General features: G+C 45.5%; 1 protein-coding gene across 5 annotated transcripts in view; it reads right to left on the reverse strand.

Moving 5' to 3' along the window:
- Window positions 1-14802, reverse strand: part of Ldaf1 (lipid droplet assembly factor 1) — a 19731-nt gene extending 4929 nt beyond the window's left edge. For 2 of the 5 annotated variants that reach the window (XM_052200152.1, XM_052200120.1), the window contains exons 1-4: window positions 14663-14802; window positions 12282-12481; window positions 839-1007; window positions 219-357 (exon numbers count right to left, since the gene is read on the reverse strand). In XM_052200152.1, coding sequence (XP_052056112.1) covers window positions 219-357; window positions 839-1007; window positions 12282-12377 — 404 coding nt within the window. In that variant the 5' untranslated portion in view covers window positions 12378-12481; window positions 14663-14802. The other 3 variants (XM_052200133.1, XM_052200123.1, XM_052200143.1) reach the window with 3 other exon arrangements.
- Between the last annotated feature and the right edge of the window lie 4809 nt (window positions 14803-19611).

Raw genomic sequence — 19611 nt, forward strand, 5'->3', positions numbered from 1 at the left:
GACCCAGGAAGGTAGCAATGTTTGTATGTATGTATGTATGTATGTATGTACGTATGACACTACTGTAAATGTGTAGCTGACATGCAATGTCTATGGGCAACTGTGAGGAACACAGGTTTCTTATAATTTGGCTTCTAGACATCACGAGGGATTAGACAGCTATCTGTGTAACTCCCCCAAATGGCCAAGATTAGGTTGTTCCATTGACATGTATTTACCTGGGAGAAAACCAGTAGCTCATGAGGCAGGAGACCACCACATAGGACATCATGGCTATCCCCGACAAGGCAAACGACACGAATCCGAGGCCACAGAGGACACAGAGCAGTGAGAGACCACAAACAGAGATGACCAGGCCTAGGAGGAGAGTGTGGTTAGGAGGTGCCTTCATCTGAAGCAGGTTGAGAATGAGGAAACCCAGCCTAGGGTATTTCAAATAATGACAGCTGACTCAGATTTTTTTTTTGAAGTAAGCAGACTTCCCATAAAAATTCACATTTCTGACATTATTTAAGGTAGTTATAAGTTCAACAGCTGAGTAGGCCTCAGCTTCCGGGATCAACTAGCTGGGCCTCTTTGCCCCATTCCCTACTATTGACAAACTATATTACACTTGGGGTCTCTGCTCGTTTTGTTGCCTGTCCGATTTAGGGCTCAGAAGAGGTGAATTATGTCTCAAACCACAATGGTGCTGAGGGATACACACCAGAGCCTGTGTTTTAAGCACTCTGGCAAGCTGCCTGGGACCAGAAAGGGGAGCCTTTGATGAGAATGGCAGAAGGTCAGTAAATACTGTCCAGCTTATTGAGTTACTTCCCAATAACCTTAGGTACAGTACCTTCCAGTAATATGGCCCCCATAAGAGCACCCAGTGAGGTGAGCACCACGATGAGCAGGAAGAAGCCAACAGGGATGGCTGACATGGTAACAAACATCAACACGGTGAGAGCCAGGAAAGGATGCCTGTCCAGGAAGCGGCCCACTGGGGACTTCATAAAGGCAACCACCTGCAGGCAATGGAAGAAGAACCAGAGTTAAGTGCTATGTCTGCATCTACGATTGAGCTGATCTTCCCCAGCTGTGGGAAGTACAGGTAGAATCAGAGGCCTCTGGCCAAGTCAGAGGCTCACAGGCATCAGTACAGAACATCTCCCAAAACAGGAGGTGCCTGGCAGCAACACAAGGCAGCTGTGGGAAGAGTGGCAAGTGTGGTTCTCACCCAGTTTCAAATCTTGTGAGAAGAGGAAAGGTCACATCACCACCCTCTTGCCTAACACATGCCCTCTCAGAAAGATACCCTCTTATGTGTACACTGTACATACAACGTGCCTACTGCTCCTCAGGCAAGGTTCTCACGGCCGAGGTCACCAAAGAACAGAGGGATTAAGTCCTAGATACTTAGCATCACTCAAGAGCTTAGTGGAGATGTAGAACATGAAGCCCACCTGGTCCCTGTTGCATCCAATCCCATTTTTTCAATAAAAGCAGGGGGTTTGTGTGTTTGGTGAAGTTAAAGATGCAATGTACTAAATGGCTTGTCTGGAGTCACTCAGTTTCCAAGGGGCAAAGCCTGGACGTTCAAAGCTAAGATCTTTGACTCCAAATGCTAAATGCATACAATGGCTTGCCACCACATCAATGCTTTTCTGGTACCATCTTGATGTTATAGTGGGGCCACACAGCCTGATGATTGCAACCATATGTTGTCTTTTTTTTTTTTTTTTTTTGGTTTTTTGGATTTGTTTTTTTTGAGACAGGGTTTCTTTGTATAGCCCTGGCTTTCCTGGAACTCACTCTGTAGACCAGGCTGGCCTCAAACTCAGAAATCTGCCTCCCTCTGCCTCCCAAGTGCTGGGATTAAAGGAGTGCGCCACCACTGCCTGGCTATATGTTGTCTTAATAAACAGGTTACCCTGCTTCCAAGGGCTAACTCCATGGAGAAGGCTACTTCAGTGCACAGCTGATCTTAGTCAACCCCACAGGATGAGCACCGCCCTTTCTTTTCAGGTCTCAGAGCTTCCTTTCCTCATTCCTGGCATTGAAGCTCACTCCTTGAAAGATCCCATCATTCAAAAACCTCCCTCTAGAAAAGTAACCACCAACCCAGCTACAAGACCTGCAATCTACAACCATGAACTGTCTGCAGGATACCTTGGCGCAATAGTGGTGCATACGCTGTGGCAGTAACCACTCTATACTTGGATTTAAGGCCTCTCCACAAGATGGAACTTTTGTTTGACACTGATCCCATGGCCAAGAACCTTGACTAGATAGGTCATGGGCCTTGGGGAAAACCAAATACTACTGTTCTGCTAAAGAAACACAGCAATACAATTACTTAAAGCTATATTTTGCTATACTCACAGATCAGTGCCTCACTTAGCCATCATCAGAGAAACACCCTCTGGCAGTATATGAGAACTAATACAAAGAGCATGACTGAAAAATGTATACAGAAAGAGAGGTATTGAAATACTCAGTCTTAAATGGCATGTCTTCGCCAAGTCCCTCCTCTTGCTTAAGAGCTAAGAGCCAGAGGGGATGGGTGGTCCAAGGAAAACTGTCTTCCAGACACAACAGGGCTGATGCACATATGAGCTCAGAGACTGTGGAAGTATGCCTAGGCCTGCACAGTTTCAGACTGGATAGCATCCCAACACTGAGAGGGGTAGGCAGGTGCTGAAGATCTGGAAGGAGGAGGAGGAAGAGGAGTTAGAAGATGAGGAGGAAGAGGAGGGGGAAACCAGGATGAAATGTATTATATAATGAATTTTTTTTTCAATTAGAAAAAACTGTGGGGAAGAAATGGTGGAAGCTGGGGTAGTGGGGTGTGCTTCCTCCATCAAAAAGCTGGTCTTTCTTGTGTCTTGTTCCTTAGGGAACTGGAGGCTAGTGGCTGAAATGAAGTATTATTAGAAGTGCCTCTCTCCACTGGGTCATGATGGTGTATGCCTTTAATCCCAGCACTTGGGTGGGGGAGGTAGTTGGATCTCTGAGTTTGAGGCCAGCTTCGTCTACAGAGAGAGTTCTAGCATGGCCAGGACTATATAAGAAAGAAACCCTGTCTTGAAAAAAATAAACAAACAAACAACAACAAAAAAGTGTGCCTTTCCAAACCATATACCTCTCATGGAAATAGGTTTCCATCCAAATAATTCTAATGGTGGGGATTTGGGGGCAAGTTAGAAACAAGAGAGTTTATAGCTCAGGTAATGGCATCCAAGCATGGGCTCACCTTGTTTAAACAGATAAGGACATTCAAAGGCACCACAGACATTGTCCTGGAGCTTCAACACTGCTTCCTACAGCATGGCAAATTTCACTTCCTGGTATATCACACAATGCCTTCTAGCCTGCTGCCTTCTGAGATCCTGTGGTTCAGCTGTCACAGTAGGAATCACCTCTGAGACCACACTACTACACTAAGACATTGAAGGTGAGAGGGGACCAGCATGGCTGTGGGACAAGTCAGAGGGCAGGCTGCTGTCTGAGCTGCCTCAGGTTTTGAAGGCTCTCCAGGTCTGGTCTACTCACATCCTCAGCAAAAGTTGCCTCCATCACCTGACGGGCTCACCTGACCTCTCTAAATCTCGATTCTCACAAGAAAGTCAGAAAGCACAGTGCAGTCCCACAATGCCTGGGGAAGGCAGGCATTGGAGAAGGGGAGTCCAGTGTCCAGAGTGTCCAGCCAATGGGACACCAGCCACATGTGGCCAGTGTGACAGATAGCTGGGCCCTTTCACTGATACTGAATCCAGTCATGGGAGGAGGGAGGCTCAAGGTTGTTCATGAGAATCTGTTTTTTTGTTTGTTTGTTTGTTTTTTTGTCTCCCAAACTAAATTTTATGAATGCTGACGTGAGAGTAAGTATTTCCCATGAAAATCTGTGTTCTACGTGTTTGGGGGGGGGGAATTAGAATATTTCCTTAACAATTTCTTATAACTACAGACTTAAATCATATTTTGGGATCTATTGAGGTTCACTATGCAGCTCAAGCTGGCCTTGAACTTGCAGATTTCCTGCCTCCTAACTAGAGTGCTAGAATGATAAGTGAGAACCACCACCCATGACATATTTTGTTTTAAAATAAAAACATTTACATTATATCTGTGGCTCAAATATGTCTATTAGAATATATAAGCATTATCTTAGAAAATTAGCTAAAACAAGGGGTAAATTGAGTGCATGTGGCCAGGCTGTGGCAAACACAAAGGAACAATATAAGTAAGATGAACCTGGGGTGAGTGTGCAAGGGGTGAGTGTGCAAGGAGTGAGTGTACAAGGGGCAATGGAGACTTTTCAGGACATCAGGCAAAAGTATGATTGGCAGAATCTGGGCCAGCAGGGGAGGGAGGGATGTAGCCTGAAGGTTAGATGACAAAAGAGAAACCAGTAGGACTTGGGGACAGTTTGACATGGTAATCCAAGAAGCAAATGGTAAGTCTCTCCAGATTTCTAGTCCTCAGAGAATCCACAATCTGCCAGAGCCTCTTCTGAGGCTGACCTCTAAACACCCCAAAACAGAAGACCATTTAGATATTCAAAAGCATTGTTTTGAATGAGTCTGTCGGTTAAGGCAGGAATGGTGGCACATGGATTCCAGCACTTGTGAGGCTGAAGCAAGAGGATTGTGAGTCTGAGGTTAACCTGGACTATCTATTGAGATCTTATTTAAAGGGCAGGGAAGGAAAGGAAAGGAGAAGAAAGAAAAAGAAAGAAAAGGAAAAATATCCCCAACCCAGTAGATTCGACCATTCGGTAATTTGAATGAGAAAGCCCCCCATAGACTCAGATATTTGAATGTTGGTCCCCAGTTAGTGGCCCTATTTGGGTAGATATACAAGGTGTGAGTTTGCTGGAGGAAACTACATTGCTAAGGGTGGGCTTTGAGACCTTAAAGATTTACGCCATTAGGAAATTGAGATTGCTCTTTCTTGCTTGCTGTTCCCGATGCCAGCTCTCAGCCATTCCTGCCACTTGCTGCCATGCTTCCCTGGATGCGGTGGTAAAGGACTCCCAGCCATCTGGAACCATAAGCCCGAATAAAACTTTCTTTATTTAGTAAGTTGCTTTGATCATGGTATTCTATCATAGCAATAGAAAATAAGCTCCAACAAAACTGTTCAAGCCAGGAATTGCTTTCTCTGGGAGAAAAGGGCCATAGTAGGGTCACAGTCATCCACATCGAACACTGATACCCATTAAACACAGGTTCCAGGTACTTTTTCAATAGGCTTCTATCTTGCCAAGTGCAAAGCCAAAATAAACATGGCCAAGAAGGCTTACTATCTGCAGCAGATAAGGAGAACAAGATAGCCATTCCCAAAGCAACACTTTTTCAAACTCAGAGAGCCTGCATATATCCATATAGGAAAGCACTTTAGAAGTAAGCACATTCCAGAGCACACTCAGTTCAAGAAGTAAGTGTGGCAAACACATTTGGAAACATGCTTAACTCATGGTCATAGAGCACATGTTCAAACGTTTTAAAAACAGCAGACAGTCATAAGAGCAGTGACATGAACTTCTCTGGGTATACCCCCATGTGTGTGTGCTTGTGTGTCTGCATAGGTGTGCCCATTTGGGTGCCTATATGTAGGCAACACATTTGAAGCCAAAAGATAATCTCAGATGTTATTTCTTGGGCACTAGCCACTTTTATTTTGAAACAAAGTCTACCACTGTCCTGGAACTCACCAAGTTGGGAAGACTGGCAGGTCACAGAAGCCCAGGGATCCATCTACCCGTCTTCACTTCCTGATGCTCACATACAAGTGTGAGCCATCACTCCTGGATTCTTTTCTAATGAAGATTCTGAGAACCCAACTCAAGTGCTCACACACGTTACCTGCCAACCACCTCCTCAGCCTCATTTCCTTCAGAAAGTTTTGACTTAAGAAAAGCAAAGGCCATTTTGAGAGTGTGTAGTACAGAACTTTTCCCTTAAAGGCATCTGCCTGGCTTAACAGCCAACATTTCATATATCTTCATGTGTTTTCCCCTATGAAGTTTTGGGGCAGATAATGAGGAGCAGCTTAACAAGGCCCAGATCCAAAGGCTTCTGTCATCACTTTTTACTTTCCTGGCAACAGAAGGGCAGGAGGTGAAAGGGCTCAGCCTGTAGTGGCATGCCCTGCAATGTTCATTTGCAGTGTTCTTTGCTTGGAGGAAGAGATGGGCCTCCTACCCATGCTTACAGATGTGGGCTGCACTGAACAACCAGGATGGCAGACTAAGAGGAAACAGCACTATCAGTAGCCAGACTCAGTGCAAGAGCCTTCTCAAGTGGCATCCCAGATAATCCCTGCCCCCCACCCCCAGCAGACCAAGGCCTGGTGTTGCTCACCCCAGATAAGAGGAGCTAGAGACCAACTGAGTCAATGTGGCCAAGGTCAGATGAGAATGATTTATTTATAAATGTTCTCTGGCACGAGAGCCTGGAGAGTTGGGTCCACAAGGCAGGGATCTGTGACAGGATGGTCACAAATAGTCAACCTGAGGCTATTTGCAGCCAGGAAAACTCTGCTAGGAGAATGTACGACAACCGATTGACTGTGCTCAGGGGACAGAGACAGTAGTAAGGGCCATTACACAAGCAACAAATCAGAGGCACTATGCAATGACTGCCTCTCCCTGAGAGGCTCTGGATTCCTGCTGGCACGTGATTCCCAGGTATGGAGCACAGATTCCCAGGGAGATGGGTTCTAAAATGTTCCTCATATCAAGAAAGCTCCAACACAGAAAGAAAATCACGTCACAGATCATTTGTATGAGGAGATACCAACCCTGGCTACCTGCCCACTTGTGATCTGTCTGCCTTCCTCTTCCCTGGAAACTGCTCCCTCCCTCTGCAGGACGATACCCCATAAGCCAGGTACATTTCAAATGAAATCAAAGAGCCCAAGCCAACAGCCACCTCTATTGCCTCAGTGAACACAAATCAAACTCTTTGTTTCTATGAATAAGAAACTAAAACTCCTAGATCTTCACCAGGTGTTAAAGGAGAGGTGAGGAGAGGAGGGTACTGGGTGGGGCAACCACATTTGCCCACATGGTCAGGTAAATAAGGAGAGTGGGCTGTAGAGTCTGGGAAGGAAGTAAATACCCAGAGAGCCAACATGAGAAGCCACAGCCCAAGGAAGGGGGAGCACTGAGAGTTACTTCTGTCCCAGTCACCAGCCTGAGCCTGGTCCATCCTGCTCTGGAGACAGCCCTACTTTACTTCTCCCATGATTCCTGAGGAAGTCTTAAATTCTCCCAAAGTCTCAGAAGGTCTACCTAACTGCTTGCTTAAAACTCCTGTCTCTTAAAGGCTCCTGTATCTTGAATTTTAGAAGTAAGACAATTAAGACCTGGCCACACACACACTGCAGACAGGAAGGGTCAATCCCACTCCCATCTATCTGAATCCTTATCTAGTCTCATCTGAGGCTCAAAGAGCTCATTAAACTCCAAGGGAAAGGCACAAATTACATGGGGGAAAGAAGCGATCTACATTTCCCAGAGACAAGAAGTGGCTATACAAATTACGGTATGCTGATCTGAAAATTACAGTATGTCAATCTAGTGTTCTTTGTTGATGTTCTAGTGGCACAGGTAAATTACTCTGAAGAGTCACACTTCAGTATGAAAAAACAGCACCATACCAAGTGAAATTAAAAATACACAATTACATCTGCTGTGGTCACACTACCAAGAAAACATTACGCACTGAAGGGTCATAATGCCTGCCTGGATCATCACCACTGTTGGTCAGTAATGGTTTTGTTATTTGAATATGAAGTGGCTCCTGCAGACTCATGTCCTGAGCCTGGGCCCCCCTGTCCCATTCCCACCTCAGCTGTTGTGCTGTTCTTGGTGGTTGTGAAACTGTAGGAGACTCCAGTCTAGCTGGAGAAAGAGGGTCACTGAGGGCCTGCCCCTGGGGCTACATTTCACCCTATGTATTCCTGAAGCAATCTCTATGTCCCGCTGTATGTCTGTCTGTCCCTATCCTACCCCCCTAGCTTCCTGGTTACCATGATGTGAGCTACTTACTCTGTTCTATCCTGCCCTCGCCAGAAAGATGGTCTAAACCCATGAGCCAAATATAAATGCCTCCTCCTCCCTTAAGTTTTTTCTCTGGTGTTTGTCAAAGCAACAGAAGTCTGATGAATGCAAGTTTTATAGATTTGCTTTCCTTCTTCCTCCTAAATCACTTTATCTGTGGGCTGGTAGGGATGGCTCAGTGGTTAAGAGCACTTCCTGCACTTGAGGATTTGAGTTTAGTTCCCAGAACCCACATAGGGCAGCTGACAATTGCCTGGAGGTCCAGTTCCAGAGACACAATGCCCTCTTCTAGTCTCTCCAGGCACTGCACACATGTGGGGCACACACACACACACACACACACACACACACACACACACGCATTCAGCACATAAACACATTGCATACACATTTTTACAATGACAATCAACCTACTTTAATATACTATAAACTTGTAGGAGAACTAATTCCACCTCAAGACCAGCTGAGAACATCAGGCCCATAGAGAACTGACCATTTCCCTACCTTTCTGGGAGTAGGCTAGTCTGGAAATTATCTAGCCCGAATCTACTCCATTGCATACAGCTGAGTTGTTGGATGGAAAGAATAAAATAAAGTTCATCTGCTTTGAAATGTCTACCTCAGAAGGTAGGCGTAAATATTAACTAAGACACGCTAAATGACTGGTACAGGGTTGGGATTTAGTAAGGCCCCCATCAGGTTAATAAATACACAGACAGTTCTTATCATCTGCAAATACCATATCTGAAGATTTTTCTACTCACTTAAATTTATCTCTACCCTAAAATCAGTCCTTTGAGCATCTTTGATGTCAAGATCGAGTCATCTGACAAGAACATTCCCAGCTTGTGATGTGTGGACCCGAGATACAGAAGCCCCATCTTGGAAGACTGTACCACTTCTCCACACCCTCACTCTTGGCCTCACCATTTCTGGGCTATTTAAAAGCCAAACTACAGCACAGTGGCCTATTTAATGCCACAAAGTTCACATTCCTTTTTGCTTGTTTTGTTTTTTTTTAAAGATTAATTTATATATATGAGGACACTGTAGCTGTCTTCAGACACACCGAAGAAGGTATCAGATCCCATTTCAGATGGTTGTGAACTACCATGTGGTTGCTGGGAACTGAACTCAGGACCTTTGGAAGAGTAGTCAGTGTTCTTAATCACTGAGCCATCTCTCCAGCCCAAAGTTCACCTTCTTGACTTCTGGTTGGCAATTTAAAATACTACCCCCCAACACCAGTTTCTTTTTGTTACTGTTCCTTATGAAGAAAATGCATGCATGTTTGCTTAAGACATGAATTAGCCTTGTGAAAGCCCTTAGTTTAATGTCAACAATCAACAATAAATATATTAATTAATGCATCTTTCCAGAAATATGCATAAAATAAGAACATGCACTGATATGTTTACAAAAACACTGTGACTAGAAGCTTGTAGGACCCGAGTTCCTTGTTTCCTGCAGAAGCATGGTTTGCTCAGTACTTGCTAAGCAGTGTCAATGGTGATCTCCCACAAGTCATGAGAATGAACTATAAATGTGCAAAGGCCATGAGGACTGTTCTTACTTAACTAACACATCAAAGCGTTTCAGCCAACTAGCTAGAAAGCTACTTGTCCATCTTAAAAATAGCCTGGTAGATCGGCAGTATGCCATTTGCATTCTGAAGAAAGTCCAAAGAAGACCTCTGAGAAGCATATGGCTTTAGATGGTAAAGTATGTGTTTTATAGAAGCTGGCAAAACTGTGCTGTCCAATAGGGATAGAAAATCACAAAACAGTTCCCATCACTTTAGATGCTTACATACTTTTATGGGCACATGGCATAAAAGTCTAGAAGATACACAACAAAATGGTAATACTGTAAGCTAGGTGGCACTGCTTACTTTTTAACAATCTTTTTGTGAATATGCATATTCTGTGTACGTGTATGTGTGTGCTTTCACGTGTGTGACTACATATATGCAATGGTGCACATGTGGAGGTCAGAGGGCAGCCTCGGGGGTTGGCCCTTGCCTCCCACCTGGTTCTCTGGAACAGGGTCTCCAGGGGTGGGCGGCGTTGTTTCGGCACTGAATAAGTCAGGACAGCTAGCCACAAGCTTCCCAGGAGCCTGCTGTCTCAACCTCCCATTTTCCCATAGGAACACTGAGATTATAGAGATGTTCTTATACGCCCATTGTGGTGTGGATGCTGTGTTCTCATGATGGCCAGAGACTTCCCCAGTTGAACCATCTTCCCAGCCCTAGCATTCTGTTTAAATTCTGAAAGGCATACAGAAAACAATGAAGATGCCAGGCAGTGGTGGCGCACACCTGTAATCCCAGCACTTGGGTGGCAGAGGCAGGCGGATTTCTGAGTTCCAGGCCAGCCTGGTCTACAGAGTGAGTTCCAGGACAGCCAGGGCTATACAGAGAAACCCTGTCTCAAAAAAACCAAAAAAAAAAAAAAAAAAAAAAAGCAAAAAAACCCCAACCAAACAAAAAAAAAAGAAAGAAAAGAAAAGAAAGAAAACAATGAAGATACATACACAAAAAAATAAGAGTCTCTCATATCCCACCACACTGATTGGTGACTGAACACCAAAAACATGGCTAATTTGCATCACAATAATCCTATTCAGGTAAATGACAGTCTAGATTTCAGAGTTAGTACAAAAAGGAATGTGAAATATCTTCTTTTCTATTAATTTTTATAATGATGACATACTGAAATGATAGACACACACACACACACACAGAGAGAGAGAAAATATGAGTACACATGGTTCAAGAATCATTTCTACTGGATGATGGATTTCTAGTGGAACACAAAACTCAGATCTTAAACTAGGCATTGGCTACTTCTTTTCTTAGAGGAACAGATGAGTCAAATATTTCAAGGAAAAGAGTAGTGTCTGCTGTATAGACTAAGAATTGCTTCTTTAGATCCAGCTGAAGAATGGTAATTACCACAAGGAGTCCCGATCCAACCAAATTCTGCATTATATGGGATGTAACTAGTGGCCTGCGATTCTCTGTGACTTCCAGGAATCTTCATTAATTTGGAGGTGCCTGGAAAATAATCTTCCTTCCCACTCGCCTACCGTCCCACGGCCCTGAATGTCAATACGACCACTGATGCTCTACCAGCCACGATGACCATGGATATAAAGGTCACCACTCAGACATAGCCGGGTTCTAGGAGAAAGATTCCTGACTTGCCACACTAACCCCAGTAGAATCTGTGTTGACAAGTTCCACAGACTGAGGCGTTAGACTTCAAAAGAAGGAGGTCCAGGAACCAGTTGTGGAACTCTTGGCCAAAGCAGACATATTGAACTGTAGTTCTCCTGGCAATTTATCTGTTTTGTTTTCTTTTATTCCTTTTTCTTATTTACATGTTCCTGATAGCCCAGGCCAAGATCTTAAGCGAGAATAATGGGTAAGAAACCACCCCTTGAATGGGGTCACTAACATGACCTTATCTCTGGGGAAACCAATGCTTTACTTTATAAATCATTTATAAAATTATATAATAGTATTTTGATAGATAAAAACTTTCCCAACAATAAAATTTCATATGGCGACACATGTGTGCCATCGCAGGTGGGCTTTGGTATATGGTAAAGAAAGCCGTAAGTAAAAAGAATTAAAATAATTTAAATTTATGCATTGAAGATTTATAAAAAAAATCAGGCATTAGATATTAAACAATAATTGACCATAAAGATGTACTAACCTGCTCTTGGAAATATGCCACTAGCCTTGGATGACTGCCCCACTGAATACATCCTTTCAGAGTTGTTATATTTGGATGGTTTCTATTAATAATGTTGTTACCTGTTCTGTTTGTGATTCACTAAGTACATCTTTTCAGAGTTGTAATGTTTGCTTGATTTTTGTGTTTTACTGTGCCAAATGATAATGTTGGTATTTATGATTGCGTCACTGAACACAGTTTCTAAGAATTATAATGTTTGTTTTTTTAATGTATAAAATCCCCTGCTTGAGAGCTATAAAGTACACTCAGATTCAAACTGCCTCCGTGTTTGTTTCTGTTTGTCTCCGCTGAATCCTTCCCCACCTGAACTTCAAGAACCCTTATCCCAGGGACCCCCATACCCAACTGGGGTGGTCCGTGGCACTGACTTACTTGTAAATTCCTATTTGAGAAAGATACAATGTCCGATCTTGTTCAGACCAGTGTTATCCGGGTTTCCACTATCTATGGCATTGGGCACTGACCTTTGAGTTATTCTGGAAAGACTCCAACAGCAGACCCAGCTTCCTCTGCAGCTCCTGTAAGTCCCTGGAGACACTTGGGGGCTCTTCTTTGGCCATCTTGAGATGTCTGTCAGTCTCACTCTAGAGCAAACCCTCCTCCAGGAAGTGCATTACTGTAGCTTGAAGCCCAATCTCTCATGTCCTCCCATTTCTTGCTATTGCTAAAGGAAACAAAAAAATTCTTGAATTATTAGCAATTTCCAAGGAGCTGGGACCATCCCCAATACATTAACAGCAGGCATGCAGATGAACATAATTTGACAATATTTATTAAAAATTTAAGCTGCACATATTGTGACCCAGAAATTTATTTCTTGCAAACCTAAATAAAATAGATATATGAAAAATATACCCACGGGATATATATCATATTCCTATCATAATATAAAATGTCCAGGAAGATTGCAGGAAAAAAAAGCTAAATCCATTTATTATAAACACTTCAGCTATATACAAATGTGCGCGCTCTCCCCGTGAGCTCCTACCGGCACCCAGCAACTCGAAGCGACAAAGTTCATCACCAACCCAGACACACACACACACACACACACACACACACACACACACACACGGTGTAGAAAAGGATCTAGAAAGACTAATCTCTGAGAGCTTATGTCAAACAAGAAAACTGAATGTACTATTCAAATCTCACTCCCCCTCCCATTCCAGGCTTCCTTTGCTCCTACAACAGGGGCTTGGGTGCTTTCTCTTCTTTCTTGGCTCCCAAGAACCTTGTACAATGCCACACTTCGTGTGTGGTGAGGGCTTCACTAACAAGACTCGTTTCCAAGGCCTTGGCACAATTATTTTCTGCAACTCACCAACAGCCTGGAACATACAGGACAGTCCCTTTCTCACATTGTTTATGCCTTTTTCATTATGATAATGGATCAAATTAGCTATGCTTTTAACCCTGGTTGAGTTTTCAAATAAAAATATTAATCTATATTAATATATTATTCTTTATTTTATGTCTACGAGAACATCAATCTGGGTAGAAAAGGATAGGCTCTCCTTGCAGCTAATCTGGTCTTATATACCTGTGCTCAGTAGATTCTATCACAGTGCCCAAAATAGCTGGATATACCACTTGCCTATTATGTGCAAACACACCTTACCCGTGTCTACACTACAGAGTCTAGCATGCATGCCTCCATCACACCTGCTAAAGATTCTCTCCTCTTGGTCAGGGGAGAACCAGCACCTACACCATTATTCCTGTGGTTAAAGCAGCAGTTGGCGTTCATGTTGAATTTTGGATGGCCCCAGGCTTGTCTGCCTAATCTCATTTCTACAGTGGGCTACAAGTCAAAATACACTCTTACAACTCTTCTTTGGCCTGGGAAACATGCAAATGCCACCGAACAGGTCTGGGGAGTCTGCCTAAAGCAAGGGTAGGAAGAATGTGGAGGAAGGCGTCGGAGAGCACATGCCTCTACCTAGCCACCAGTTTTCTGATCATCTTACTCCTTCTAGGGCCCTTTGCTGACTCTTAGCAGGATCACAGGAAAGATTGGAAGCCACCACCCCAACCAGCCTAGGAGTGCCCGCCTACTCTCTGTTTTTAAAAGGGGGCCTAGCCAGGTTCTCTGAGATCATACCCCGCCCCTTCTAAGGTTCCAAATACAGCTTTGGCTCCCGCATTTGACTCTGGCATCTTGCAAGCAAACCGCCACCGCGAACGTTCCAGCTGCGGGTCGGGTCGAATCCCTAGATGGGGGCAGGGCCTTCGGGGAGCCTGGGAATCTATCCTGGTCCCCATTTCCAATGAGGGTTGAGACTTTGAATTCTAAGGCCAGGGATCCACGGACGAAACCGGTGTGATGCTGATAGTGGTCTATAGGGCAAAGAAACTAGGAGATCCGAACTCAGGGGAATTGGGCATCTAGTCATTGATCACCGGGGGCAAACCCACCTTTGACACCTGTAGCTCCCTCCCACTGTGGAGCATGGCATCCCTGTTCACCAATCCTAGGGAGAAGGTGCGGATGCCGAGACAAGACTGCACGTCTTGCAGTTTTACCAAGAGGAGGTAGAGCCTCTCGCGTGGGTTGGCATTGGTGGCTCCTTCCCCCCACGCCCTTCCGCCCCCAATCTAGCTGCCTGTGTGTAAACACGGGGATGGCTAGAAAAGGTGGATGAGGTCTCCCCGTGAGCTCCTACCGGCGCCCAGCAACTCGAAGCGACAAAGTTCATCACCAACCCAGACGCTGCCGGCAACAGGCGAAGGAAGCTAGTGCATTCTCCCGCGACCGCCCGAACTCCTCCGCTTCCCAGGCCGAGCTTGGAGACTTCAGCCACCCTGGGGTCCTCTACTCCACACCCCAGCTTTGCTCTCTCACCCGATGCTGGCTGCCGCGAAACCCCGCCCCGCAGCCACGCCGGCTGCAAAGCGAAGTGGAAGGGAGAAGGGGCGCAGGCCTGTTCAGGGTGAGAGGGACCTGCTCCTCCGCACCAGCAAGCGCTCTTCCTCTAAGGCAGAAGCCACGCCCCGAGGCTACGCCCCTCGCAGAGGCCCCGCCCCCGCCTCTTCCCTGAGGACCTACGCTGGCCCTCCGCCCAAGCTCATCCCAGCCGCGCCTTCCAAGCCGGACCTGCAAGGATCCAGTATCCAGACGTCTAGCAGCGAGGCTGCCACTTTTGCTAGGCGGCCCCGCTTCTTCCTACGCACTCTAAGAACAACCCCCACAAACTTCTAGACTCTAGGGGATGACTAATGAGTAAATGAGTGTTTGGAGACTGTCTCTTCCTACAGCTGTGGCTCGGAGTGAAAGTTCTGGGGCCACATCTTAGGAGGACTGGCAACCAAAGGCGGAGATTTTAGAGACACAACTAGTTCTGGATTTGCCCCCAGAGTTTAAGTCACACCAGCCAATCAGTTAGGTACCTCCTGTACTTGTTGGCAGCCAGGGAATCTTAGAGATGAATTATCTCCATTTTACAGATTTTAAAACAAACAAACAAAGGAAGAGCTAGAAGGATTCAGTTCACAAATAAACTCAAATCCTCTTTGCAAGGACCCAGGGTAGAGAAAACCATGTTTCCTGGTTCCAAATCTAGGCTTGAGACGCCCTGTTAGTTACTCAGTGTCAATACTACTGGCATTTGAGATGGGATGAGTCTGTTTCTGAGATGTCCTGTGAGCACTGTGGGCTGCTTGGTAGCATTGCTGGGCTCTACCCACGAAATAAAAACAAATACATTAACAGCCCCTCCCAGCTGTGATAAAATGCTCCCAAGGGGTTGGGGCTGGGCTGCGATCATCATCAGGTATTCAGGAGCACTGCCTTTGAGCTTACAGCAGAAAACTATTGGCTGGGGCTCTGGATTCCCCATCTCAGGGCCCAAGTCTGGTTGTGACTGTGTGACGTTGCTGAAATTAGCTCTCTGAGCCACGTCTTCACCCATTAAATGGGAGAAGGGCAAGCACAGATACTTGTCTTATACTAAACAGGTCTCAGGATCTTTTCACCCAAAGACCTGGAGTGTGTATCTCCCTATGCATCCTGGAGAGTAACTCTTTGGGTAAAAAGAGAAACCACAGAGTTTTACTGAGGACAACGGAAAAGAGGCCTTTAATGAACTGAGTATCTATGAGGTACATAATAGGGGCTCACAAATATTACATGGGAGGAGAGGGAAGGGTAGAAAGGTAGCTCAAGGGTTAAGAGCCCAGCTTGATCTAGAAGACCCAGATTCCACACTCAGTATTCACAAAGCAGGTCACAACCATGTCTGTAACTCCCATTCTAGGGAATCTGGCGCCCTCTACTGGCCTCAGTGAGCAGTGCATACATGTGGTGAAAACATCGTGTGGCCAAAACACATACAATTTAAGCAAGCAAGCAAACAAACAAACAAACAAACAAATGCTTTACAGATACAGTCCACGAGGTTGGGGGAAAGTGGTAGGTTGTTTCTCTGGCATACCCTTGAGCTGTGTATCCAATCCTTATCACTGGGGGTAATTGATATTACTTCAGCCACCTTATGTTCCAAGAAATAATTAATATTGTAGATAAAGAAATGAACTAGCCGGGCGGTGGTGGCGCACGCCTGTAATCCCAGCACTCTGGGAGGCAGAGGCAGGTGGATTTCTGAGTTCGAGGCCAGCCTGGTCTACAGAGTGAGTTCCAGGACAGCCAGGGCTATACAGAGAAACCCTGTCTCGAAAAAAACAAATCCAAAAAAACCAAAAAACAAACAACAAAAAAAAAAAAAAGAAAGAAAGAAAGAAAAGAAAAAGAAAGAAAGAAAGAAAGAAAGAAAGAAAGAAAGAAAGAAAGAAAGAAAGAAAGAAAGAAAGAAAGAAAAGAACTTGGAAATGACTGACTGGGGTGGTAAGAAGTTTAAGGGATTTCACTCCAACTCCACTGACAGCAGAAAGGGCAAATGAAGCACATGGGATCATGGGTAGTCAAGGGTGTGTCCCTGAAGCTTTTAGTTTCAGGCACTCTTGTCTGGCTTTCCGCACTTTCCTTAGCTGCAGTACAACACATTCCTTACCCGGGCTGCGGAAGGGGGACGGGATGGGTTTGTTTTCTTTAGACCATCAGCAGGAACCTTGCTTCTTCGGAAAATTTAGGCTTCTCTGGGATTTCAGCTTAAGGGTGCCACCTAGGGGCAGTTCTTTGAATCCTCCGCCGCCGCCCCGCCCCTCGCCGCCCCTCCCTCCAGCGTCTTTGTTAGTGGTCAGTGGGTTGTGCTTCTCTTGGAGTGTCACTGCCTCTGCCTCTGCTCTATTTCTCATCTGGAGGTGTAGCATCTTTGTAGCATCAACAACTTGGCTCTTGAAGAACGTTCAAAGGACTGATAAAATAAACCCATGCGAAGCTTCTTCCAGGCCTTCCCACAACTTCTTATAGCAGTGGACTGAATGTTTTTATCCCTTTATCCCCTGATGTGATGGTATTAGGTGTTGGGGTGGGGGCCTTTGCGAGGTCGTTAGTCAAGGAGATGAAGCCCTTATGAATAGATCAATGCCTTATAAGGGGAAGAGAGGAGAGGAGAAGGAGAGGAAGGAAAGGGAGGGGAGAGGAAGGGAGAGGAGAGAGGAGGGGAGAAGGAGAGGAAGGAAAGGGAGGGGAGAGAGGAGGGAAGGGGGAGGGGAGGGGGAGGGGAGGGGGAGGGGAGGGGGAGGGGAGGGGGAGGGAGGGGAGAGAAGAGGGGAGGGGGAAGGGGAGGGGAGGAGAGGGGAGGAGAGGAGAGGTGAATGTCTTACCTCTTTCTACTAGGGTACTAGGAAGAGCACTATAAAAAGCTGGCAGTCTAGACTCCCTGCTGAAATTTTACCATGCTGGCACCCAGACTTCAGATTTCCAGCCTTTTGAATTATAAGAAATGCTTCTTTTTGTTGTTTTTTTTTTTTCAATAAGCCATTCAGCCTATGGTACTTTGTTATACTAGCCCCAATGGGCCTAGCATACTTGTTCTAGTTAAGCAATGCTTTCACCCCTGTGAGATCTATCCTAAGCACTTGCCTATGAAGAATAAGAAGTGAGGGGAGGAGCCTTCAGCAAGGTGTTCACCTTAACTGTTAACAGCCAGAGCAGGAACATGACCTAAATCCAGCTGACCTCTCCTCTAATGTGGTGGACGCGAACACCAGCAGCTCACATCTATCAGTGGACAGAAGGTCCACCTCGGAGGGGTAGACATTGTGTTTCAATGTCTTTGAACACCGCTAGTTTTTAAAGCACATTACATTTTGGACAAGAGCCTGTCTCCTTACCCAGGAGCCCCTGTGGGCTTATAAACACCATGCTTGTCCCTCCCTCCCTCCCTCCCCCCCCCTCTCTCCCCTCTCTCTCTCTCTCTCTCTCTCTCTCTCTCACACACACACACACACACACACACACACACACGTGCATGCATGTCTGGGCAGCTACTGAAACAGAGGGCTGATCCGATACACTTTATTCATGTGCTGAGCAGCACAGCCGGACCTTGCATGTGTTGGCAAGTGTTCTAAGTGGGAAAAAAAAACCAAACCCTGAATTACTTGGTGTTTTTTAAAGGGGCTGAAATCATGTATGCCCTGGGCAGTTGCTTTGTAGAAAAAAACAGTGAAGTTTCCTGCTATATCCACTCTGATGAAGAAAAGCGAAGGTTGGAAAACCGTGCATCTCTGTCTTGCTTCCCTTGTGCAGGGAATTAAGGGAAAACTAGATGGAGAGACAGACACGCACCACAGCAGCCTGAGAGACATTAACAAGTCTAACTTGGGTTCAAGAGAATTTTGAACGCATGTAGTAAGCCCTTTGGATGCAGGTGCAGTGGTGAATCTTGGGTAGGTGTGTGTAGTGTGCCTGTGATTATTAGGAATGGTGTGCTGACCACAACATTCACAAAGAGCCTGTTGCATGGAGTGACAAAATTGTCCCAACCTAACCAGGACAGAGAACATTTTCAAGATGCAAGACTATGGTGGCAGAAGTGGGGAAGAGCTGAGGACATGGCTCGGAGGGGTAGAATGTTTACCCATCATGCACTGGGCTGGTCTCCAGAATTGCATAAACTGAGCATGGTGGTCACATTTGTAATCTCAGCACTGAGGAAGTAGAAGCAAGTGATGAGAAGTTCAAAGTTACTCTCTCTCTCTCTCTCTCTCTCTCTCTCTCTCTGTGTGTGTGTGTGTGTGTGTGTGTGTGTATAGAAATCCTAGGCAAATTCGAATAAATTTACAGTGCAAACTGTTTTATATATATTATTTTATTAAACCCTCAAACAAACCTTATGGGATGGGTGCTCACAATATTTCCCCCTCCAAACAAAAGGACGTAGGGTTTGTACGTGAAAGCTGACACATTCCCTGAAAAGATAAAGGGATTTGCACAAGTTTCCCATCATCTAATGGGAAGTGCAGGGTCTGGGTTAGACAGTTCCAACTCTAGACCTCCAGGACTCAATGCCAGCCTGGGTGCCTGTAGACCCCTCCTAGGTCACGATCTCTTATTGCTGCGTTCCTGGGCCCTTACTAAGCACCCCCGCCTCCCTTCTGTCACTCATACCTCCTGCTGCTCAGCTCAGCCTCCTACAGAGGAGCTAGCAGGTCACGCCCAGTCTTGTGTTTAGGGTACAAGAGGCCCCTCCTCTTAGCAACAGACGCTAAAACCTGGTTACCTGTCACCGGGACTGGGTACAAGCTCTATTACTCTCAGAACTGGTGAGGGAAGAGGGAGAGGAATCTAGACTCCCAGGGCCGTTATTTGGGACAGCAAATCCTCTTCTTCATATTAATATGTAACCGTGCTTCCATTTTGCCCTCTGCAGAGACTTCAGTGTATTCTGG

The sequence above is a fragment of the Apodemus sylvaticus genome, chromosome 1 (assembly GCF_947179515.1).
Source record: "Apodemus sylvaticus chromosome 1, mApoSyl1.1, whole genome shotgun sequence".
NCBI classification, from domain to species: domain Eukaryota; kingdom Metazoa; phylum Chordata; class Mammalia; order Rodentia; family Muridae; genus Apodemus; species Apodemus sylvaticus.